Raw genomic sequence first — 25,760 nt, 5'->3', positions numbered from 1 at the left:
TTAATAATGAATACATGGACAACTTTGACAAATATAATAATTTAGGATCAAAGAAATTACACCATTTGAATGTTTTATCTGTACACTATTCTTTCTTGACTGCAACAGAAACTTAACACGTTGAGTACTTTTAGGGCCACAAGTGAATTTGGACTTATGACTGATAAGAGCACATATCCCTCTATTTTTCACTACAAGTATGGTTTTCAACTGCATAAAAGCAGACAGGAAGTTAAATAATGCCTGAATTTTCTTTTGAAGACACAATTATTAGAAATAACTTTCTTATATTAGGAAAAAATGGTTAATCAATTTTTACACCCTCCTCCAAAGAAGGCCTAGGTTTTTAATTAATTTGTTTGAGGTTAGCATGTTAAAAATGACATGTGGCTGCTAATGGAGCTTGAGAATAAAACCTCACATTTCTGAAATACAAATCAACTTCCTGACTCTGACATATCTTAATTACAGAATCTAAAAAGTTGAATTTCTTTGCCGTTTTCATGAAAACTTATTAAAATTTCTCACACAAACTATAAACAGTAATAACTTGTCTGACTAGCACCCAGATGAAGAAACAGAACATTAACATAAAGAGCACCAACACTGCCCCACCATCCCCACAGCCAGTCATGACCCCAACCCACCAAGAGGAATTACATTTAACCTCTAACATTTAACTTCTAGGAGTATATTACCCAAGAAACACATTACCCACCCCTAGGGTGTATGATCTCTACTTATGCTAATAGAATTTTCAAGTACTACTATTACTTCAAAGCTTTCTTCAACTTAAAAACCATAAATTAAAAACAAAAAAATCTCAGAACTAGTTTTAAAGTTTTTTTTTATTTTTCCTTATGAAGCTATTCCAAAAGGATTGTGTTTCAAAATAGATGTAACTGTTTGCTAGCTGACTTTCTGAAAAATGGAAGAACAGGCTGGATAATTATTATAGGTATTTTTATATTGATGCAAGGAATTCTTTGGCATTATTTTTTTAAAGACGTAACCTTGTCTTTTTTAATTCAGGCATAAATTATCAGCAAAGAAAATGGATCCAAGTTACTTATAATGGGGAGGGAGAGAGGAAAGAAGGATGGGTCATATTAATTTTTTTAAATACCTCTATACTGCAAAAAGGCCGTAATACCCAAAAATCTAAGATAACTGAGGTCAAGGAGTTCATTAGTTGGCATCAGGAAATAGCATATCTGACTTCATTAAAAAGGACTAAATGCAGGTGACACAGTTATGGTATACATGTATCAAAAAGAATACAGAGACAGAAGTGTAAAACCTGGTCTTGCCTTTTCTGAGCTCAAATCCAACTACTTATTTCCTTTCAGGTAAATATATACACATTTCTGGAAAAGAGATCATCCTTCATTCCGCTCCTACCTCTAGTTCAAGTCAGAGTTAGTACACTTAAACCAAAAGTAAGACTTAGAAAAGTATTCTTTAAAGAATAATTAAAAAAGCTAAAAATTTTAAATTAGGACCAATAAGCTACCTTTGCTTTAATGCCCATGAGTTCAGTTGATTTTGCTCTACTTTTGACATAGCTTGGGCAAAAGAGACTAATTTTTTTTTCAGACTTTGAGTAATTTGTTGTATTGATAAAAGGTTAAAAACACCTCTGAGAAATCCACTCTTGGGTAACTGCTGTTAATTTGTTTTTGAACATAGTGAAAATTTTAAAAAATGAACAGGTTTTTGTGTGCTACATAGCCTTTACATCACTAAAATTTATAATAAACTATATACATTTAAAAAAGAACAGGTTTACCTTCTAATAACAGATAGATGAACCATAAAACATGTTAGGGTTTACCTTATGTATCTTTTATCTATCTATCCATCCATGCACATGCACGTACACACACACACACACACACACACACCTGTCCTTTCTTCCCTCCTTTTTAGATACAAATAATGTAGTATATGTATAGCTTAGATATTCAGTCTTGAGAGAATTTCCAAATGCTATAATAATCTAAGGCAGGTACCACAGGATACCAACCTACACAACATATTCACTCAAAGTCATTTATAAAAGAAACTCAAATTGCTTTTGAGCCAATTAACCATTTCTCTGCATTTAGACAAATATTAACTATCATTAAGTAAATCAAAAGAGCTCAACTCCAAAAAGGTCCACTTGGACCACCTGCTTTTTACTTCATAGAATGACTCTATTTCTTAAGAATTCTCTTGAGGTTACTAATTGCTTTCTAATCCCCTCACCTTCCCCCTTATCCCCACCTCACCCCTCCCATCTAGCAACCCTCAGTTTTTCCTCTATGTCTCTGAAACTGTTGCCATGGGGTTACGAAAGTTAATTTGGGGAATGTAATCAATAATGTTGTAAAGATTTGGTGGGGTATCCAGTGGACACTTGTCTTATTAGGGAGACCACCTCAGGGATGATGTAGATGCCTGATCACTGCACTGTACACCTGAAGCTGAAGCTGAACAATAATGAATGTCAACTACAAGTTTATATACATACATACACACACACACACACACACACACATATATACACACACACACACATATATATGTATAAACTTACAAGAAGCGGAGTACAGCATTAGGAATAGAGACAGTGGAGACGTAATGGCTGTGTGCGATGTCAGAGGAGTAGTAGATGGGGGAGGGGGGTTGACACAGTGTGAGGGATATAAGTGATAAACGTCTAAATATTACATTGTTTTGTGCACCTGAAACTAAAAAAAAAAAAAAAAAAGAATTCTCTTGAAAAAGTCTAAGCCAGCATTTTCAAAGTGAGCGTAAAACTCATATGAAGTATTTGTTAAAGATGCATAATCATGGTCCTACGTCCACATTTACCCTGTAGGCCTGGGAATTTGCAGTTTCAACTAAGATCCCAGATGGTTATGATGCCAGGAGTCCAAGAAACAGATCCGGGGAAATACTGCTTAAACTCTCAGCTAGCACCAGTCAAGTTTAAGACTGACATGGTGGAAAAAAACCAAAATAAGCAGTTGCTAAAACAGAGTTTTCAGTTACTGTCAGAAAAACAGGAGGATGACAACTGGGATTTCCTAGTAGAGAAGTAGAAAGGATTCAAAATCAAAACTACTCTTTGTGTAGCAAGAGTATTCAGAATTTAGGTTAAAGGAAGCACTGACAAAACGGGCACATAGAGGAACAAAAGGATGTCGTATTTCAAAATGATTCTAAGATTTGCCTAAATAAAGAAAAAAATTATGTGTATCAGACAATGTAAGACAGTATCTACATCGTATTTTAGGTTTCATAGTGGGAAAAGGCCAGAAGCGTGGCTCTTAGACTTGCAGCCATAGTGAGGAAGGTGAAGGCTAACTAAATACGATCATATCCTTAAATGATGTTCACCACTTAATTTACACAGTCTCATATACACCTACAGCCCTGCAGCTATCGCTTGTAAAGGAACCACAGCTACTGAAAACACAAGGCTGTAATATTTTCTAAACAAATCCTGAGTCTAAAATTGGAGTACTTGACTAGAGTACCATCCAACAGAAGTATATGAGCACAGATCACATACCAATGGTACTAGACACTGTTTAAAATCCCCTTCTTATATTATCTTCATCCCAGTAACATGATTCTGCGAAGTGATAGAATTTTGTTTCCTACATTGGCACACAAAATATATCTTTTATAATATTTATAGAACTGGAGACTAAAAGCAGATAAAACCGGAAAGGAATTCGATCCTTAGAAGAAGAAACCACACTAGGTGAGATCTGTAGTCTATCATGAATAAATATACTGCTAAATTCCATGTGTGATGTGAACTGCATACAGGTTCAAAAATAACAGCCACAGATGATTATGTTGGAAACTGAGGCAATGTGAGCAACAAATGGATGTTAGTGGACAGTAAGCATTGCTGCTAATTTTCTTTGGTGTGATAACAGTATTGTGGTAATGTAGGAGTACTATGGTTACTTTTAAGAAACAAAAATTGTATTTAAGGTTAAGTGTCATGTCTGCTACCTTACTTTCAAACGGTTTAGCAAAAACTACCACCACACCACAAACAAAGAAAATATGGCAAAACGTTAACTATAAAATCGAGGTGGTTGTTATATGGGGAGGTCACTGAATTGTTCCTCAACATACTTGAAGATTCGCATTATAAAAGTTAGGGATTTTTTTGGAGGGGGATACTTACGAGCATTCCTCAAACACTTTGACCCTTTCACAGCCCTCAGGAGGTTCTCTTTTGAACATGTAACTGTTGTTAGGTTTTGGTGAAGTTGCATATTTGGGTAAAGGAGAGTTGTTCCCATTCTCTGCAATAAATGACATGCTGGGTTACCAAGAAATACTACTACATAAATGTACAGTCATTCTGTATTTAATTGTTCTTGGCCTCCCCCAACTCCATGAACTGTCTGAGGGTAGAAACAGTGTTTTACTCATCAATATCTAACACAATTCCTGGTAAATAATTATTATTAGAGAAACAATTGTAAGATAATTAATTTTTTTTGTTTCTTCTCCACTTACAATTACCACAGCCGATCACTTAATCCGCAGTACTGAACACTGAACTATCTCACTGCTTTATTTCTATTCCATGCACAGTGAACAGATTCAAACGTCACTTCCATTGACCCCAATACAAATAACTGAGATGGTTCTTCACTGGTTGCTTCTCATTCTCTTGGTCTGCCCTTCAGAATTTCTCAATTTGATTTCTCTGTTCCTCAGAGTTTTACTCTCTGCTCCAGGTAGTTGGAGCCATATACGCGCTGGACGCCAAAGACTTCCTTTTGCCTAAGAACATCTCCACACCTAAAGGATCCTTCTCTGTTGATTTCCCAAAACTGCCTTTAAAGTATGACTCGAAGTTTTTTAAATCTTTCTGAATTAACCCTATCAAAGGTTACTCTGATATTCCTGTTCAGTGTTGAGATCCTCAGTTTATATTATATTAACTTAAAATTCGCGATATGTTACATAAGTGTTCTAAATTTTCAGTCTGACTGTGACAGCTAAGCTACAAATTCCTTGGTGGCAGTAGCACTGTGGCCCTATTTTCTCATAAAAGAAATTCAGAGAAGCTAGCCAGTCACTAGTCTCCTAAAGTCAAATACAGCAGGACACAAAATTTATGGAGTTCCTATACACTATTGAAGTAAAACTAGAAAGTACTGGGAAATCAAGGGCAGATTTAATAGCCATGGTTTTTTAAATTGGGGGGGGGGTGTACTTCTGATTGAGCTCTAAGTACCAGCAGCTGTGCTAAATGGTATGCAATGACTACCCCTTTTAATCCTCCAGTAAATACAAGAAGTACTTAATTATGCCGATTCCTGACAAGAAACACAAAGGATTTAACTGAGTAGGTGTTAAATTTGTATGCACACTGGAATCATCCTGGAGCATCAGAAACTCCCACCATGTTTCCCTGAAAATAAGACCTAGCCAGACAATCAGCTCTAATGCGTCTTTTGGAGCAAAAATTAATATAAGACCCGGTCTTATAGTAAAATAAGACCGGGTCTTATATAATATTATATTATATTGTCTTATACTAAATTATTATACTAATTTTTGCTCCAAAAGACTCATTAGAGCTGATTGTCCGGATAGGTCTTATTTTCGGGGAAACAAGGTAGTGCCTATGTCTACCCCAGGGGTTGTGATTTAATTGGTCTTCGGTGTTGGCCTGAAATAGCCATGTGTTACTTAACCTAGAAGCTAGTAAAAAAAGGTCCAAATAATAACATTTTAATGGCCCATAGTTTGCGGTGACCTCTTCAGAAAATCTTATGTTCTCTACAAGTGCTAGTCTCAATAATTTAGGTGATTGGTAGCAATGGCCAGTTGTAACAAAGGAAGATGAATACTTTAGGATGTTCAATACAACGTATGAGATCCTAAGTAAATAACTAATGAACTGAGCTGTAGAATTTATACGTATATGCATCTCACTATTGTTCTCTAGTACATGTGTAACTAGGATGAGGCTAACAAAATATTGCCCTGATATAGACAGATGAAAAGTCCTACTTGTTTTAAAAATTAAGAATATTAGTAATCAATATTCAAACTGCTTATGTCTCCAAGTTATTTTTTTAAGTTGCATAAATAGTTTAATACTATAAGTATCCCTCCAACTTTTTACTCCAGGCTTGCCTTGAATACTCATTTTATATTCATATAAATCAGCTTAATTCTAGTTAGAAATACCACAAATATAGATCCTAAAAATCTTTAACTTGAAGGTTTCACATTTAATTAAAAACTAGTAAGGCAGTAAAAACATGGCAACTATGGTGACAGACCAGTCTGTCACCATTTTCAGGACAAATGGTCACCTCATTTATACCAAAAAGAATGTTTCTCACTAATAAGGAACTTGTATTAACAAGTGCAAAAAAAAAAAAGTTATAGATAAAAGGTCCTAAACCCACTCACCAGACCATCACCTGAGCACCACAGTAAACTCTACTGTTTTGTACTCCAATTTTTTTAAATCTATGTTTTGAAACATCTCAAATTAACTACCTTTGTAGCCTTAAGTGTGTGTTAGAAAATGAATTTATGCTAGAAAATGAACAGAGAGACAGATAAGCTAGGTGGTATTCCCTTATCATCTGGTAACAAAATGCTCCTGCACTGTACCTTTATCCCTGGGATCACCAAGCAGGTCATCAGCTGAACAAGGGCTTTCCTCGCTCCCTTCATTGGATATCGTAAGGAATGACGTGGGGGATACAGACTGCGAGCGGCTGCTGTTGTTGCTTCCCCTGTCTGCCCCGCCAGGGGTCTGCGTGTCAATGCTGCGTGTGCTGCTACTTCTCTGTACCAGCGGGGGAGGTGCCCGATGGCCATCTGGAATATCTTGTGGCTGTTAAAAAAATTTTTTAACAAGTGTATATTTACCACTGATTTTGAAATTCACCCAGAAATAAACCCAATGTCAACTTTCCCTTGTTGTTCCGGAAGACTCATAAATCAGAATATCCCTATTTATTAGGCCTAACAAGAAAGAAGCTTCTCTATTGTTGCTCTATTAGTGACAACTGTGTTTAATCACCTCCCCCTCTAGACACCGAGCAGCATGGGCAAATACTTTGTATTTCCCGGGTCTGGCAGGTGACAAGTGGTCAATGCTTCCTGAATGATGAACTGCACTGATTTACTTATATGGTAAATATTATTTTAAAAATTATAAAGAAGAGGAGAAATCTAGCTATAACACTAGGTTCCATATTAGAAGAAAAGATTATCCACTGTGGGAACTCATGATACTTGCTGTCGGGCCCTATTACCTTCTCCTGCTGCCAATTTCCCCATAAAGGGTTTTTTCAAAGAAACTTTCCTTCATGAGGAAAAGGTTAATCACAGAAGTGCTAATTATGGGGGTGATAAAGGAGAACAATCCGTAAAAAGCTTGTGTGGCTCACTTAGCAGGGAAACCAGCCCCCTATTCACCTTTGGCTCATTTACCTTTATTACATCAGGGAAAGTGTCCCCCATCATGCAGCACGGAGATGGAGAGGGCGTGGGGAGTCCTGTTTTCTCTAATCGAAACCAACTTTTGATCTTAAGGGAGAGGATCTTAAACGTCAACAAAATACTACATCAAACTACTCAATTCTTCTTTCACTGAAGAATGAAGCTTAAATATACTTTGATGTGGTTTTAAATATAAACAGGAAATTTTCTCATTGTATCTTACATGTGAATCATTCTTATGTGCATTATAGGTAAGCAGAACTGCACTTCATGATGATACAGTTAACCAAATAGTAACTCACAAGTAGTAATAAACAGATTCATGCTTAGAAAGTATCTGATGTCATATCCATCCCACTCCAACAAATTCGCAAGCTAAACTTTTGTTAAATGGAGTTACAGCAATTAGAAGTATACCACCTGTCTAGTGCTTTTAAAATACAGATAAACAAAAAACAGTTTCTGTTCAAGGATCCAAATTTAAGTCATATCAGTTGTCTCTATGAGATGTACAGAAAACTTCATTTTCTCTCAACACGAAGGAAGAAATCTAAGTAAATATTGAAAACAAAATTGTGAATTTTTAAAAAATAATTGCAAGAGTTAAGTGTAAGGATGATTTTAAGATACATTACTTACTATAAGTTGCTCTTCCTTTTCCCCAGTCTCTTTAATTATTATTTCAATCTCCTGATTCAATCCTTCCACACTATTCCGGAACCGGGAGCCTGTTGATTTGGTGATAGGAATTACTGGAATAAGTGCACTCTTTGGAACAGGAGCCTTGAGAAAAAGTGGTGGAAGGGGGAGAAGAGAGTTTTAATATTACCTTTTAATTCTCTAAATTAAAACATAGTTGACATGAGTAACTCAAACAGAAATCAACATAAAGTTTATAGGCCGTGCAAAAAATGTGAATAACCAAACCTATTGCTTGGTAAACATTAAATATAATTTAAAACCAAAACCCCAGACAATGAAGGCAGACTTTCAATTTATTCCCATCTATGAAGGACTGTAAAGGGAGTAGGGACAAAGGAAAACACTTAAAGAATGTCTATCTCAGAAATTTTTTATGATTCTAACAGAGTTCAGATTTCAGAATATAACTTTAAAGTCCACTAGTGCTATAATTAACTAACTATACTCCAGTAAAGAAACAAAAAGAATTGACTTATCAAAAAAAATAATATTTTGGTTGGAAAAATAAAATTACTTCCAAAATCCATATATAGCAGCAAGACTGAAATAAGAGTAAGTCTATAAAATATAATTATTTACAGTTTCATTGTAATGATTTTAATATGTTTTGTTCAGTAGTGAAAATGACATAACTCAGTTTTGTTTTTTTCCAAAGCCTATCTCTAATTTTTTTAAATACTTTTTTTTTCACTGACAGTATTACTTTTGAAATTATGTAATTACAGGATATTACTTGGTTTCCTGACAAAATACTGAAAATAAAACATGAAACAAGAATTGCAGAGGTAGCTGCCAAAGTTAATAGCAACAGTGCCAGAAGATCACCTTGTATATGGTCCTGCTGTCTGGTAAAGAAATGTGATTAGCCCACCCTTCATTTAGGGAGGTTTGTAAAACCTCACTTAGGGGTAAGGTGGGCAAGGGAACAACGGTAACAGGGCCTCTAATCATTTATCACTAGTTTCATTCAATGGATAACCTTGTCATCTGATAGAGAACTTAGTGTTAAACCTGTATGTCTCCTCTTTCATTCCTGCTCAACTTTATAATTGAAAAATTTTTTAAATAAGCATAACACAACAACAATATTTGGAAAAGGCAAGAAATTTGTCCGAAAAAAGCCAAGGGAAAGCTTCAGTCTGGAGTGCTGAGGCGGCACTTCTTCACTACTAAGTTATTGCTGGGCCCCTGGGAGTCTCACTTTCCTCACGTGGGAAAGTGGGAACACAAAGACCTACCTCAGAGAGTGGCCTTAATGAAATGAGAGAACACGTGGCACAGTGCCTGGCCCGTAATGGGTGGATGCTTCCAGTAAACAGCAGCTACAATTTTTATTTTGTGTTTTCCTATCATGTGTTTTATTCTTAAAATAATCCTTTGTCTTTCCAATTTTTTTCAAGTATCATTTATTTTCTTCTACATATGTCTTCTAATTTCCCCCTCTTTAATCACTCTGCCATACCCTCAAGCTTCTCATATTATTATTTATCCCCTCTTCAATTCTATCGTTTCTTTCTGTCCCCTTCTCTAGTCTCAATATCTATTATATCAAAGGAAGAAATATGAAAAATCTTAAGTTTAGATATTCTAATAGTTGTTTTATAGAGAAAATTCATATAAAAATTTTTTTGAAACCCACATCTTTGAGCCATTCTCTACAGTATAGATCCTCAGGGCACTGATATACCATTTCCGAAATTGCTCAGTAACTCTGAAGTTGTTTGAGATAGCACCTTAATATAAAACAAGTAAACCAGTTGGGTTTTCCACCAGGCTTCTCTGCCATTTTCTTATTGAACTTATTTTTTAAAGTTATTATTAAAGTATTGACATGCTCATTACAGAAATTTTAGAAACAAAAAAAACATCAATTAGAAAAATTATATTGAGGAAAGGTGTTATTAAAAAAAAAATCAAATAGAAAACAAATCATCCAGTGTCATACCCTCTAAACACAGCTGTTCGTGACATTTTTTCTTGTGGTTTTTTTTCTTTGCATTTCTTGTTGAGATCATACCATATGTTAGACTTCATATTCGTGGGGTTTTTTTGTATTTAACATGGTAAATATTTATGTTATTACAAACGCTTCAGGAACATTTTTAGTGTTTGGGATTCTGTAGGGTATTTCCCTATTTTGACCATTTAGTTGGGTCTAGTTTCTGTGTGCTTTTTTAGGGATAGCTTTTCCATTATTTGGTTAAAAAGCCATTAGAGAATGTGTATCTGGTCACATATCAATCTCCCTCTGCATTTTAAAAAAATATTTCCCTGGTGCCTCTATGACAAAGTCAAACTTCTTAACAACTGAGACATGAAGACTTTCAGGTTTGACTATTATTTACTTCTCTAGCATAATCTCTTACTACTACCCCTATCTGGAGCCATGATTTCTTCTCTAGAAGACTACATAAATCCTACTTATCCTTAAAGGATCAGCTTAGATACCACTTTCTCTGAGAGGCATTTCTAGATGGCTCCACAGCCAGTAAAAGGATAAATACCTCTCTATAACACTCTCAACTCTCCCCTATTCATATACTCATTACACTAGGTAATAATTAACTGTTTATTTATATCTATCTGAGACTTGGTAGGGGGCAAGCCCCAATATTTTCTTTTATCACTGCTTTCCCTAATGACTACTACAGCACCAGCCATATGGTAGGTATTTAATAAAAGCTATGTAGATGGAGGAACAGCCTCCAAAGTACACAAAGTGGTACTTCTCTCCACAAGACAGAGAACCCACTAAAACAAAGCCACATCCATGAGTTAATGCATAGTATTTTCATGTTCACAGTCTGAAAGTCTCAATTACACATGAATACCACTGTCATAGCTATCATGATGCACATGTGCCCAATCTCCGGTTGGCTATTAAAACTCAATAAAATAAGTCAAGCAGTCATGATGGTGTACAAAACTCAAGTTACATGAATTTATTTTTCAACTTAACTCTATTTTCTAGTCCTTCCCCTCTCTGCAAAGAGATGTTTTAGAATTAAACAAACATGAACGTTATGCAAACTCCAATAATCTTTATTACGAAAATTCAACTTAAAAAATGAAAATTTTGGATTTTACTAAATTGTTGATTTTAAAGCTACTTAAGAAAAATCACTTCAGAAATTTATAAACTCCTAAAACTTATCACTTAATTCAATTAATTTCAATCTTGAGCCCTATTCTACTTGAAGTAAAAATATGGGTTGCGAATAAAAAGTGGCCTTATCTCTTAGACATACATATAAATTATTTATGGATAAACAAGAGGGAGTCGAAAGTTGGTAAATTCACCTGAAAAACCAACTGGGTCTGTCGCCTTTTTAGAGTGAGAGAGTTTGGTTTTTAATCAGCATGCCAATTTTGATAGTTATTCATCTATTCAAATATTTCGTTTCTTATTTTGCCAATTTTACACTTTCTATTTCTCCACATATATATCCACTTTGTTTGGGTTTTAAAAATACATTTATGTACATTGTTATTTTATAATTAAAATGCCTTATACAGAAAAAAGCCATTGGAAATTACAACCGAACTATAATTATATGAAATCCAATTGACCCATGCGTCAATATTTTAGGAAAAAATTAGTTTGAAAAAATATATACCTCTACCAGTACAATCTCTTAAAAACAAGTCACATATACTTGGCAATCATCAAAAGCTATCACCCTATAAAGAGGGTTAGCAAAATTTTCCATGCTCTCTCTTTGCCAAGGGACCCTATCCAATTTCTTTTTTTTCCCCTTAAGGGATTTCTTTCTTTAATTTTTCTTTTTCTCAATTACAATTGATAGCCAATATTATACTATTTTCACGTGAACAGCACAGTGGTTAGACATTTATGTAACTTAAGAAGTGATCCCATTAAGTCTAGTACCTGACACCATACAGTTATTACAATTGTATTGACTATATTCCCTATGCTGTATTTTACATCCTTGTGTCTACCGTTTCCCCGAAAATAAGACCTAGCTGGACAATCAGCTCTAATGCGTCATTTGGAGCAAAAATTAATGTAAGACCCAGTCTTATATTATATTAATTACATTATATTATAGACCCAGTCTTATGTTATAGTAAAATAAGACCAGGTTTTACACATTTTTAATTTTTGCTCCAAAAGACACATTAGAGCTGATTGTCCGACTAGGTCTTATTTTCTAGGAAATATGATATTTTTGTAACTGGCAATTTGTACTTCTTAATCCCTTCACATTTTTCCCTCACTCCCCCAATACCCCCCGATCTGGTGACCATCAATTTGTTCTCCATATCTATGAGTTTGTTTCTTTGTTTATTCATTTATTTTGTTTTTTAGATTCCACAAATAAATACAATCACATGGAATTGGTCTTTCTCTGAATTATTTCACTTAGCATAATATACTCTAGGCCCATCCATGTTGTCACGAATGGCAAGGTTTCATTCTTTTTTAAGACTGGGTAATATTCCACTGTATATACGAGGTCGGACAATTACGTTCACAAACTCATCCTAGAAAAAGTGCCAAATGCCTCATTGCTGACTAGCACTGTGGTCACCTTTGAAGTACTCCCCTAGGGAAGCTACATACAACGCCAGCACCTAGTCCACCCTTCAAAGCAATTTTGGAACTCTTTTTCAGGAATGGCCATTAGTGCTGTCATCCTACTACCCTTGATGTCCTGAATGTCATCAAAATGTCTTCCTTCCAGTATTTCCTTTATCTTCAGGTAAAGAAAGAAGTCACTGGGGGTCAGATCAGGTGAGTAGGGAGGGTGTTCCAATACAGTTATTTGTTTACTAGCTAAAACCTCCCTCACAAATAATGCTGTGTGAGCTGGTGCGTTGTTGTGATGCCAGAGGATGAACTGTTGGAGAAAAATTCAGGTCGTCTAACTTTTTCCCACAGCCTTTCGAGCACTTCTAAACAGTAAACTTGGCTGTGTGTCCAGTTGGTACAAATTCATAATGAATAATCCCTCTGACATCAAAAAAGATTAGCAGCATCACTGCAACAAGTTTGCGAACTTAATTGTCAGACCGAATATGTACCACCTCTTTTTTATCCATTTGTCTATCGATGAACTTAAGTTGCTTCCATATCTTGGCTATCGTAAATAATGCTGCAATGAACATCGGGATCCATGTATCTTTTCAAATTAGTGTTTTTTATTTCTTCAGATAAATACCTATAAGTGGAATTACTTGGTCATAAGGTAGTTCTATTTTTAACTTTTTGAGAAACCTCCATACTGTTTGCAATCACAAATAACGGCTACATCAATTTACAATCCCAACAACAGTGCATAAAGGTTCCCTTTTCTCCATATTCTCGACATTTGTTTGTTGATTTACTGATGATAGCCATTCTGACAGATGTGAGGTGATATCCCATTCTGGTTTTAAGTTGCATTTCTCTGAGGATTAGTGACTTTGAGCATCTTTTCATATTGGCCATCTGTATGTCCTCTTTGGAGAAATGTGTTTTCAGGTCTTCTGCCCATTTTTAATTAGATTATTTGGGGTTTTTTGGTGTTAAGTTGAATGAGTTCTTTTTAAATTTTGGATGTTAACCCCTTATCAGATGTATCATTGGTAAATACCTTCTCCCGTAAAGTGGTTGTCTTTCTTTTCCTTTCTTGTGCAAACACTTTTTAGTTTTGGGGGGTATTTATTTATTTATTTATTATTTTATTGGGGAATACAGGAGAACAGTGTGTTTCCCCAGTACCCATCAGCTCCAAGTCGTTGTTCTTCAATCTAGTTCTGGAGGGGGCAGCTCAGCTACAAGTCTGGTTGGTGTTTTCAATCTTTAGTTGCAGGGGGCGCAGCCCACCATCCGATGCGGGAATTGAATCAGCAACCCTGTTGTTCAGAGCTCGTGCTCTAACCCACTGAGCAATCCGGCCTCCCCAAACACTTTTTAGTTTGATGTAGTCCCATTTGTTTATTATTTCTTTTGTTTCCCTTGCCCGAGGAGATATAGCCAAAAAAATATTACTAAGAGCAATGTCAGAGAGTTTGCTGCCTCTTTTTCTTCTAGGAGTTTTATGGTTTCAGGTCTTATATTTAAATCTTTAATCCATTTTGAGTTGATTCTTGTATATGATATAAGAAAGTGGTCTAGTTTCATTTTTTGCATGTTATCTGTCCAGTTTTTCCAACACCACTTATGGCAGAGACTGTCCATAGATTAATTGACCATAAGCAATGCTTTATTTCTGGGTTCTCTATTCCGTTCTATTGATCGATGTGTCTGTTTTTATGCCAGTACCATGATGTTTTGATTAGTACATCCTTGTAGTATAGTTTGATATCCAACTTTATTCTTTTCTCAGGATTGCTTTGGCTATTAAGGGTCATTGGAGGTTCCACAGAAATTTTAGCATTATTAGTTTTAGTTCTGTGAAAAATGCCATTGATATTGTGATAGGGATTGTACTGAATTTGCAAATTGCTTTGGATAGTGTAGACATTTTAAAAATGTCTATAGCATAGTGGTTAGACATTTATATTTCAATCTTCTTAAATTAGTGAGACTTGTTTTGGCCTACCATGGGGTCTATCCTGGAAAATGTTCCATGTACACTTCAAAATAATGTATATTCTGCTTTGGGGTGACATGCTCTAAAAATAGCAAAGCCATCTAGTCGAATATGTCATTTAAAGCCACTGTTTCCTTGCTGATTTTCTGTCTGAAGATCTGTCCATTGATGCCAATGGGGTATTAAAGTCCCCGACTATGACTGTATTACTGTCGATCTCTCCTTCTATGTGCGTTAATATTTGTTTTTTGTGTTTAGGTGCTCCTATGTTGGGTGCATAAATGTTTACAAGGGTTATATCCTCTTGTTGGGGACCCCACCCAATTTCTATTCAGTTAAAGAGAAATGCTCCCTGCATGAGCCATCAAGAGCAGCTCGTAGGGTTCTATCAAGGAATCAAAGCAGCTAAAGGTTTCCCTACTGAAAGACTTTAATGAGACAGGTTATCTTTATTATCCTCAATCTTCAGATAAGGAAACAGAAACTTAGAAAGAACAGGTTACTTGTCCAGAATTTGGTTCCAATGATTATGTCTCTATATTATTCTGCCTCCAATGTACTAAACTGATAAAGACAAAAATATGGTAAATCAAAATATGTAATTAGCTATATCTCCTAAAAGTTGTATCACACGTCACCAAAGGAAAATACCCTTTTGTCAGATTAATATTCTCTTCTTTTTTTTAATGAAGGCTGTGATTCAGTATTTAATCATTGTTTCAAATATGCTTTTGAACATTTTGTCCTAAACAGTTACCTATGAAATAACAAATCACCAAGAAAACAACAAATCCCTTGTCTGGATTTTGTGGTATCTCTGCTCCTACCTGACACTGGTTAATAGCTGCATGGTTGCCATGGAATGGAGACTGTCTTTCTTTATCTCGATGATGCCGACTGCTGTGTTTACTTCTCTGCAATTGCTGGCGTAATTTTGCAATCTGAAAAGCGGAAAAATAACAAGTGCATCAGAGTGTCTTCCACACTAAATAAAACATATCTTTGCTTAATAAAAACCAGTAAAATTCACTTTGAATAAATCTTTTGAATTTTGAAACCATAACACAATGTCTGATTTACTGTAAAAAATTTATATTTATATACATATACACACATGTGCATGTTTATATCTTTCTTTAAAAGAGAAACAAAAGTATGTTCCAACACTGTTCTGAGACTTCAAGCTTTCCAAGCACTAAACAAATGAAGTTTTCAGCATTTAGAATAAATTATAGCTTTCACAAATTCAAAAAGAATATTCTCTCATTGCCTTTACAAGCCACATTTTATTTAGATTTAGATTTCTTTATCAAACACCTAGCCTTTCAACAGCTCCAAAAAAATTAAACATTATTTAAAAATCTATTCAAGTCATGAATAGTATTCACAGATATAATCTTTATATAACACAATTTTGATCCATATCCCATATTATTCCTTGACTGAATTTTTCTGTTTTATTTCTACATTATGTGTAAAATGAAAATGGCATAATTATAGGAGCGAAAATCACAATCACACTTAGTGGCATAATCAACTTGGTTATACTGGGTTACTGAATTTCAGAAACATTACACTATATATAGAAATAATAAATGTGAATTTGTTGTATCACTACAAGTTCATACAGCAGGTATTTATATTATAGTAACACGTACAGACTCATTTAAAAAAAAAAAGACAAACACATAATCAGATAAGAAATGAGGACATTCAAATCTTTACCCACTCGACACATCAACTGTTTTTCTGTTATTTCTCAAGTAAACAAAACAACTAAACACACACACACACACACACACAAATGGAAATTGACTAATTCCTGCTGCCCAGAATTTCAAGGAAGTAGCCAACGATGGGCTCAACCTTCCACACCCACTTTCTTGGAACCATTTTCCTGACCTCCTTAAGTTGATCTGTACTGCCCCAGGATGCTGAACGCTTGTGGGACCCTTTCTTCTTTTCAGAGTATTCTTCAGCCCATGCACTCTCTGTCTATAATGGGAAAAAGAGGTAAGGGGTATTTTAATAAAATAGTCATTTAACAATAATGTATACTATACTTCAAACAACACAGATGGAACTTGAGGGCATCATGTGAAATGAAATAAGTCAAAGAGAGAAAGGCAAATACTGTATGATCTCATATATGTGGAATATAAAACAAACAAACAGAAATAGAGATCATATTTATGACTAGTAGAGCCAGGTGGTGGGTAGTGGAGGAATTGGATGAAGGTGGACAAAAGGTACAAACTTCCAGTTGTAAGATAAATAAGTACTGGAGCTGTAATGTACAACATGGAGGTTATAATTAACACTGCTGTATGGTATATTTGAAAGTTACTAAGAGAGTAGATCCTAAAAGTTCTCATCACAAGGATTTAAATTTTTTTTATAACTGTCTAAGGTGATGGATGTTAACTAAATTTATTGTGGTAATAATTCTGCAATATATGTATGTCAAGTCATTATGTTGTAACACCTTAAACTTATACAGTGCTGGGCTCGCTTCGGCAGCACATATACTAAAACTTATACAGTGCTATATGTCAATTATACCTCAATAAACCTAAAAAACATTCCCTTTCTTAAAAAAATAACATATATCATATTTCCCCGAAAATAAGACCTAGCCAGACGATCAGTTCTAATGCATCTTTTGGAGCAAAAATTAATATAAGACTCGGTCTAAGACCAGGTATTATATTTATTATATTATATTATACCCGATCTTATATAAGACCCAGTATTATATTATATTATACCCGGCATTTATTTTATTTTATTATATTGTATTATACCCTGTCTTGTTTATATCATATCATGTCATATCATATCATATCATATCATATCATACCTGGTCTTATAGTGAAATAAGACCAGGTCTTATAGTGAAATAAGACCAGGTCTTATATTAATTTTTGCTCCAAAAGATGCATTAGAGCTGATTGTCTGTGTAGGTCTTATTTTTGGAGAAACACGGTACCATACTTTTCTATTAGAAAACATGTTCCCATTACAGAAAAGTTAGATACCAGAAAATATTTAAAATGATACAAATAACCCATAATTCTCCAAGCACAAGTTTCCTAATTACAACATTTTAGCCTATTTCATTTCTATAACTAAAAATTAGTTATATTATTTTTATATAATTATAAGTACAGCACTTATTGAACAAATGCTTATTAGTAATAGCTAACATTCAACACACAATGTGATAGATGATGGATTACAGAACTGTACACCTTAAATCTATGTAACTCTGCTAACAATTGTCACCCCAATAAACCTTAAGTAAAAAAATAATAAATAAATAAATAAATAAATAAATAAATAAATAAATAATAGCTAACATTCTTAGTATCTTATTGTGTGCTAGGCACTGTGCTTTATAAAAGCATAGTGAAGGGTCTTCTTGTATTATCAGATTTAATACATACAAAAAGTTCTACAAGTTCTGCACATAAAGAAGCTGTGACAATGAGAGGTTAGGTCAGTTGCCTAAGGTCTCACAGCCAAGAAATGGCAAAGATGTAAACCAAAGTCCAGAGTTCATAATCTTAATCCCTATACTGTGTCTTGTCTTGCTTTAAAATATTTGTAGAGTACAATATAGCTTCAAAAGTGTTAAATCATTAGTGGTTATACAAAATCCAGAATTTAAAAACAGTGTATCAGAAAAAAAATACAAATGAGTTCTTGGCACATGAAAATATGCTCAACCTCACCCATTATAAGAAAAATGCAAGTTAAAACACAAATACTGGGTGATTTGATAACATACACTCTCCTACACCGCTGGTGGGAGTGTAAATTAGGACAGCCTTTATGGAAGGAGATTCAACAACTGTTGTCAAATTTATAGATGCACAGAGTAACCTCTCTTTTGCTAATTTATCTTGTAGATGTACAAACTATATATTGTTATCACAAAATGATGCATCATATGTTATTCCCCGTAGCACTGTTTTTACAAGTAAAATATTAGAAGAGTATAAACAGAAGATTGGCTAAATAAATTACGGTATATCTTTAGAACAGAACACTATGCAGCTATAAATAAAACAAGGAAATTCACAATGTAATGATACAAAAAATAATCTCTATGAGATACTGTTCAGTGAAAAACTCAAGACTCAGTACAGTATGTATAGCAACTACCTTTATATAGGAATGCTAGAAAGAATACATACATATGTAAAGTATCTCTGGAAGAATATACATGGTAACAAAAGAAACTGGTATCAGTGGCTGCCTTATGGGAGAAAGATCCTTCACTGTATACTCTTACATACCTCTTGAATTTGTGCTATATGAATGAATGCATAGCTTATTCAAAACAATACCTCTATATAAGAGGGAAAGAACCTTTTAAGATAATGGGGAATGTTTCTATATGAATAGAATGATGTCCATAAGAGGAAAATAAGGTTGCAGAAGATTGTATAGAATGTATGCTATCTTGTGTTTAAGGGAAAGAAAAAATTTTTTTTTTCTTTTTTTGCAGCCTCTAAAGAAATAACTGATTTAGGGGAGGATCATCAACGAATACTAAAACCATTAGGTGAAAAGTTACTAGGGAACAGAATATTCATGTGGAGCAAAAAAGTACTCCACAGATTACTTGCTAATTGCAAAAGGAAAAAGCATCTCTTTTACAAATACATGAGATAATTCATAAAATAACTTAACGTCATTAAGACCAAAAAAAGAAAAAAAAGTATGAGAATAAGCTCTTCTAAACTAACAGGGACTAAAGAGAAGTACAAGGCATGAATATCAGATGGGATCCTGGTTAAAAAAAAGAAAGAACTCATGGGGAAATTTAACATGGACTGGAAGTTATATGAAATTATGGAATTATTAATTTTCCTAGGTGAGCTAATGCTGTTGTAGTTAAACAGAAAGGAACCTTTTTATTAGAAGATATATGCTGAAGAATCTAGGGATAAAGTGTATGACATATGCAACATACTTTCAGAAAGAACAGTAAACACACACATACAAACACAAAGACTGGTAAAGCAAATATGGCTAATGTTCAACACTGTTGAATCTAATAGCAGCTCTACTATTCTTTCAATTTATTTGTATGTTGAACACTTTCTTAGGTAGAAAGAAAAGGGAAAAATACAGAATATGAAGTCGTATCAGTTGACGTTTATAAAATCCACTTCAGACAATTCTGTAAGAAATACTTCTATCAAGTAGTATTAGACCAAAAAATAAATGCAGAAAGAATGACAGGAGAGTTAGAAAATCATTGGGAACTACTACAGTAATTGCTGATTTAAATAAGAATCACCAATGAATGCTAAAACCAATGGGTGAAAGTGTGTTATGGAACAGGATATTTAGTTTCAAATATTTCCCCATGTGTTATTGACTAGTTACAAAGGAATGTGGCAGATCAAACTTAACATCACTGACAACATGCACCTGTACATGCACAGAGAGAAACACACATCACATACAATATTCCTGCCAAAAATGTGGTAACTTGAATCTAAACGTGAAAAAAACAGATAAACCCCAAATGAGAAGATTCAACAAAAATATTAGCTTATACTCTTAAAAAAGTATCAATGTCGTGAAAGAGAAAGAAAAGTTGTGGGGCTGTTCCAGATTAATGAACACTAAAGAAACATGACAATCTAAATACCATGTGTGCTCTTTTACTGGATTCTGGCTTACAAGAGAAACTGCTACAGAGAATATTACTGGGGAAAATGAAAAAAATTGTGTATGTACAACATATTAAATGGTATGTTATTTAATGCTAAATGTCCTGAATTTGGTAATTACATTGGCAATATTTTGAGTACTTCTTCATATACATGCTGAAGTATTTGAGAAGAATCAGAATGTCTCTGCCTTACTAATGATTAGCAAATAACAACAATATTAATAATAAGTATATATAAACAAAGAAATAAAGCAAAATATGGAAAAATGTTCTTGCAACTTCTCTGTAAACTTGAGACTTCTCAAAATAAAGATGTTTTAAAAATAGGGATATTATTAAAGATATTAATTTTAAGTATAAAAATTAATTTAATTTTAAGTATAAAAATTCAAGGAAAAACAAAGAAACTGAAAGTTTCCTATAGATTTGTTAAGAACAAGAGTAATTAATAGGTTAGAAAAAGTAGCTTAGAGATACAATCTGCAACATGGATGAATCTTGAAAATATTGTTAAGCAAAATGAGCCAGATATACAAGAACAAATATTTATTATTGCACTTACATGAAATATCAAGATTGGGCAAATTCATAGAAACAGAGAACAGTGGTTACCAAGGGCTGGAAAAGAATAGGGAATTAGAGTTTGTGTTTGGGATGATGAAAAAAGTTTTGGAAATAGATAGTGGCAACGGTTGCATAACATTGTGAATGAAATTAATGCCATTAAACTGTATACTTAAAAATGATCAAAATGGCAAATTTTATGGTACATATATTTTACCAAATTTTAAAAGTTGACATAATTAACTAGCATACATATATTAGGGAATCCAACATCTACAAATGAGGAATTTGAGAATGTCTCATTAACCACGCTGGTGCTAAATTCACTTGCCAAAGGCAGGGGCCCCACATGTGAATGAAAGACTAGAGTGCCCAAGTATTACTGCACTATGCTTAACGAAATTCTATCCAAGCTTTGAAAGCAAGATTAACAGTATGACAATTACAAATTTTCTTTACATTTGTACCCTTACCATTCCCATTTGGGGGACATTTAGAAGAAGGTGAAATCATGTTGAATAACTATGGTGTACACCTGAAACTAATATAATATTGTATGTTAGCTATATTTTAATAAAATCTTTTTTTAAAAGATGATGAAGAGAATATGAGACTTATACTTTAATTCATTGAGGTCAGAGCTACATTATAGAAACTTGCTGAAAAGACTTACTAAACTGCCTCCACAGATCAATGGACTCCCAATGGCTTATCTGCCTACGGTAGTACCTCAATTTTCGAACATCTCATTTCAGTTTACGAACGCCGTAAATTTTATGGATCTGTGGTATCATTAGATAGCAAAATTCATGCTAAATCTGCAGTTTTAGGGGTTGGTTTTAAAGGTCTGAAACGGATTAATCCGTTTTGCATTACTTTCTATGGGGAAACCGGGCCTCAGTTTTTGAACGTTTCAGAACTCGAATGGTCTTCCGGAACGGATTGCGTTCGAAAACCAAGGTACCATTGTATATATTCCTTCTAAGACAAAATCTTTGAACTCACTGAACCTGAAACCGCAGAGAAGATAAATAGGGTTGTAGAAATGTTCAAGGAAATACACTGACACTAATTTAAATATGACATGTAGATTAAGCAATAAAGCAAGTAAAGACTGTACTCATTCTCTATACCACGTCCTATTGTCAGCAAAGTTACAGATTTTGAATAAATGCGAGTTCTATAGAAGTCTTTGGTTAAAAAAGTCACAATTTCTAGGTTCCAGTCAAAATGGCAGAGTAGGTAAACGATGTGCTTGCCTTCTCTCATGATCACATCAAAATTACAACTACAAAACAATCAGCATTGAGAATTCCCTGAAGTCTAGCTGAATAAAAGTCCTGTAACTAAGGATACACAGAAGAAGCCACACTGAAACTGGTAGAAGAGAAGGAGACGTGATGTGGAAGGGGCTGGTCCCACACTCATGTGTGGCAGTTAAAAATTGGGAGGCGTATCTCGGCTACACAGGACCCCCTTAAGGAGCTAGGGGTCACAGCCCCACAAAGGCTCCACAGTCCAAGGTTCCAGTGCCGAGAAAAGAAGTTCCCCCATAACTTCTGTCTGTGAAAACCAGCAGAGATTGTGGCTAAATGATGCAGAGGGCAGATGGAGTCTCAAGCACTCCTCTTAAAGGGCCAGTGTGCAGCCTTACTGATGGACTCACTCAGAACTCCAGCATTGGTGCAGGAGCTCAAAAAGCACCAGGGACATATGGAGAGGAAATGAACTGTCTGGCTTTACTGCAAGGGCTGGAGCGGCAGCTTTCTCCCAGACAGAAGTGCTAGTAGAAGCCACTGTTCCTTTGCTGAGCCCTACCCCACACACAGCACACAGATGCAGGCGGGCACTATAACTGAGTCTCCATATCTGAGTCTGCATCACCTAGCTAACACTGTTTGTCCTGCCCTGGTCATTCCCTGAGACCCCTCCCCACCCAACTTACAGGCCCACCCAAGCTGCTTCCAGTGGCTTTTTCAAACAAACAGCGTGTTTCAGCTCATACTGAGGTCTTTCCCAAAATCTCTCAAAGGTTCACAAACCCCAAACAAGCAGAATTTGGCTTAAGTATGCCCCATACCTCTTGCTAAGCAGAGCCTGGCACGAATGCCAGGCCCAGTTCACAGCTTAACCTCTCCCAGGCACCTCCAAGCCCAGCAAAAGCGGCAACCACCTGCAGATCACTTTGTAGCTCATACCAAATGGCTCCTGGAAGGGCACAGGCAGCAGCTGATCTTGGCCAGCAAAAGAGCCCCTCGTAAGAGGCCTTAGAGCCAATATACCCAGTGGCCAGCTTCAGACCACACCAGAGTACCACCCAACCATCTCCACAAATATTATAATATACCCAAAGGGCAGATTGGGCAGACACCAGAGCCCGCTAAAACAAGTTCTGCTCCACAGGGACAGCCCCTGAACAATAGCTCTTCCACTGTAGTCAGGGCCAGTTCTCACAAACAATCTAGAGTCAATCCTTCCCAATGACATGCAAACAGCAATCAAGGCTCAACTACAACAGGAGGGCCCACACAACCCACACAAAGGACACACCTGCAGAACCCAGCTCAAGTGACCAGGGAGCCTGCACCACTGGACCCCACAGGACACCTACTACATAAGGTCACTCGACTAACACCAGGAGATGTAGCAGCTTTACCTAACACACAGAGACAAACACAGGGAGGCAGCCAAAATGGGGACATAAAGAAACACATCCCAAATAAAGTAACAAAGCTGCAGAACAAAATAATGCCAAGAGGATATTAGACTAATTGGGGATCACTTTGTAAATTATATAAATGTCTAACCACTATGCTGCATATCTGAAATTGATTAAAAAAAATAACACTGAATGTCAACTATAATTAAAAATAAAAAAAGAAGGGTTTCTCAAAAAATGTCACAATCTCTAGATTCATTACTTTTTAAAAATTTACTGGGGTGACACACAGGTTAAAAAGATTATATAAGTTTCAAGTGTACAATATTCATAACTTTTACTGAGTACAGACACTGTATTTTCGACTCTGTAGTTGCCACTGGAGTGTAAACCTCAAGGTAATCTCAAATCCCAAGCATCTACCCTAACAGTGGGGCTCAGTTTGAAGATTATCAAAACAGAAAGCAAACTAAACCCACCAAGAACACCTGAAATTTTGGAAACCAATATACAAATCCAAAAACCACTGCAAAATGTTTTCTTGGTTCTGTAAAGGGATGGTATCTCAAATTGCTGGGATCAAGCAACCATCAGTGATGTAAATTTAAAGTCTAAACTGAGATGTCCTTAGCTTATTTTCAACAATCAGTATAAAAAAATCTTTTAATATTTTAAGTGATTTTCATTCTTCACTAGCAATAAAGCTTTAACTGTTCTGCTCACTCATTCCTATGCAAATATTCCTTGAATGTGTCTTCTGTCAGGTAAAGTATTAAGTCCTGGGGATAAAATACAGAAATGGACAAGCCCGCACAGTTCCTGCCATCTAGTATGATACATTAAATAAATGAATATAAAAAGTTAGTTAATTATAATTGTAGTAAATGCTATGAAAGAAACTACACCTAACTGAGATGCAATCATCAACTGGCTTTATGATCTTGGATCTCAGCTTCCTCATTTGTAAAACTCGGAAATAGATCTAAACGATTTCTTAAGATCCTTTTAATTAAAATATTTTACAAATCTAAAAGTATAAAATTTTACTTCCAGAATACCTTTGTCAGGATTATTTACATTTATAGAATCTATTACCAATGTAATATAATCCCTATTTTCCAACACATAAAGATTTTTTGGCACAAAAATACAGTTAAGTCTCCACTTAACGTCGTTGATAGGCTCTGCGACCTTAAGCAAAACTATATATAACGAAACCAATTTTACCATAGGTTAATTGGTATAAACAAGAGTTACATTCCTATGGCATCTCATCAACAATATAATGAAAAGACAATATTCAAGGGCCTGCTATATAAGGTTAAGTGGAAAGTAAAGTAATCCATACTGTTATAAATTTTTACGCACAAATTCCATATATTAAACATACTGTGATGTTCTACACTATAGAGAGTAAGTGGGAGAAAAGTATATACAGAAATTACACGTATGTAGGGGAACTACTGTGGGAACTATTTAAAATGCACACTCCCATGCCTCAACCAAAATCTACTACAGTACATATGTACCAGCAATCTGCACTCTTGGTAAGCTTCTCAAGTTATTCTTACACTAATGTTTTAAAAATCTGAGCACACAGTAGAACAAATAATGTTATGAAAAACGGTTTCAGAGTAAAGCACTTCAGAAGAAGAACTGTAATAAACCTACCTGTGTAGCCTTGTCCCTCATGCAAGGAGCAGCCTGCCCATGACTCTCACGAGGCCAATGCCCTGCAAGGTACGGAGCAGCAAGCGTATCCAGAGAGGAAGTGCGGCGGATGATAGCAGAGGGGCTGGAGGAAGGTGGTCGCGTTTTGTCACCTGGATTTAAGACAAATATATTTATGTTAAAAATAGATTAGAAAGGAAACAAGGTAGAAACTATGTTTTCAACTATGAAGTTCTCTAACAAATATAAAAACAAGTACAAAAGGAATAAGCTATTGATTCATACAAACTTGGATGAATCGCCAAGGAATTACACTAAGTGAAAACAGCTGACCTCAAGTACATGATTTCATTTATATAACACTTTTGAAGTGACAAATTTTAGAAATGGAGGCAAGACTAGTCATTTCCAGGGGTTAGAGACAGGCAGAAAAAAATAA

The 25,760-nt window shown here is 35.1% G+C and overlaps 1 protein-coding gene across 2 annotated transcripts in view; it reads right to left on the bottom strand.

Moving 5' to 3' along the window:
- FAM117B (family with sequence similarity 117 member B) overlaps positions 1–25,760 on the bottom strand; it is a 65,003-nt gene that overhangs the window by 5,269 nt on the left and 33,974 nt on the right. Inside the window, exons 2-7 of one of the 2 annotated variants that reach the window (XM_019726839.2) lie at positions 25,322–25,473; positions 16,638–16,730; positions 15,563–15,676; positions 8,134–8,277; positions 6,658–6,883; positions 4,196–4,316 (exon numbers count right to left, since the gene is read on the bottom strand). In XM_019726839.2, coding sequence (XP_019582398.2) covers positions 4,196–4,316; positions 6,658–6,883; positions 8,134–8,277; positions 15,563–15,676; positions 16,638–16,730; positions 25,322–25,473 — 850 coding nt within the window. The remainder of the gene's footprint in view (positions 1–4,195; positions 4,317–6,657; positions 6,884–8,133; positions 8,278–15,562; positions 15,677–16,637; positions 16,731–25,321; positions 25,474–25,760) is intronic. The other variant, XM_074340330.1, reaches the window with a different exon arrangement.

This window comes from Rhinolophus sinicus, linkage group LG01 (genome assembly GCF_036562045.2).
Source record: "Rhinolophus sinicus isolate RSC01 linkage group LG01, ASM3656204v1, whole genome shotgun sequence".
NCBI lineage: Eukaryota > Metazoa > Chordata > Mammalia > Chiroptera > Rhinolophidae > Rhinolophus > Rhinolophus sinicus.
The sequence above is the reverse complement of the archived record's forward strand: the minus strand, read 5'-3'. Positions and strand labels throughout refer to the sequence as shown.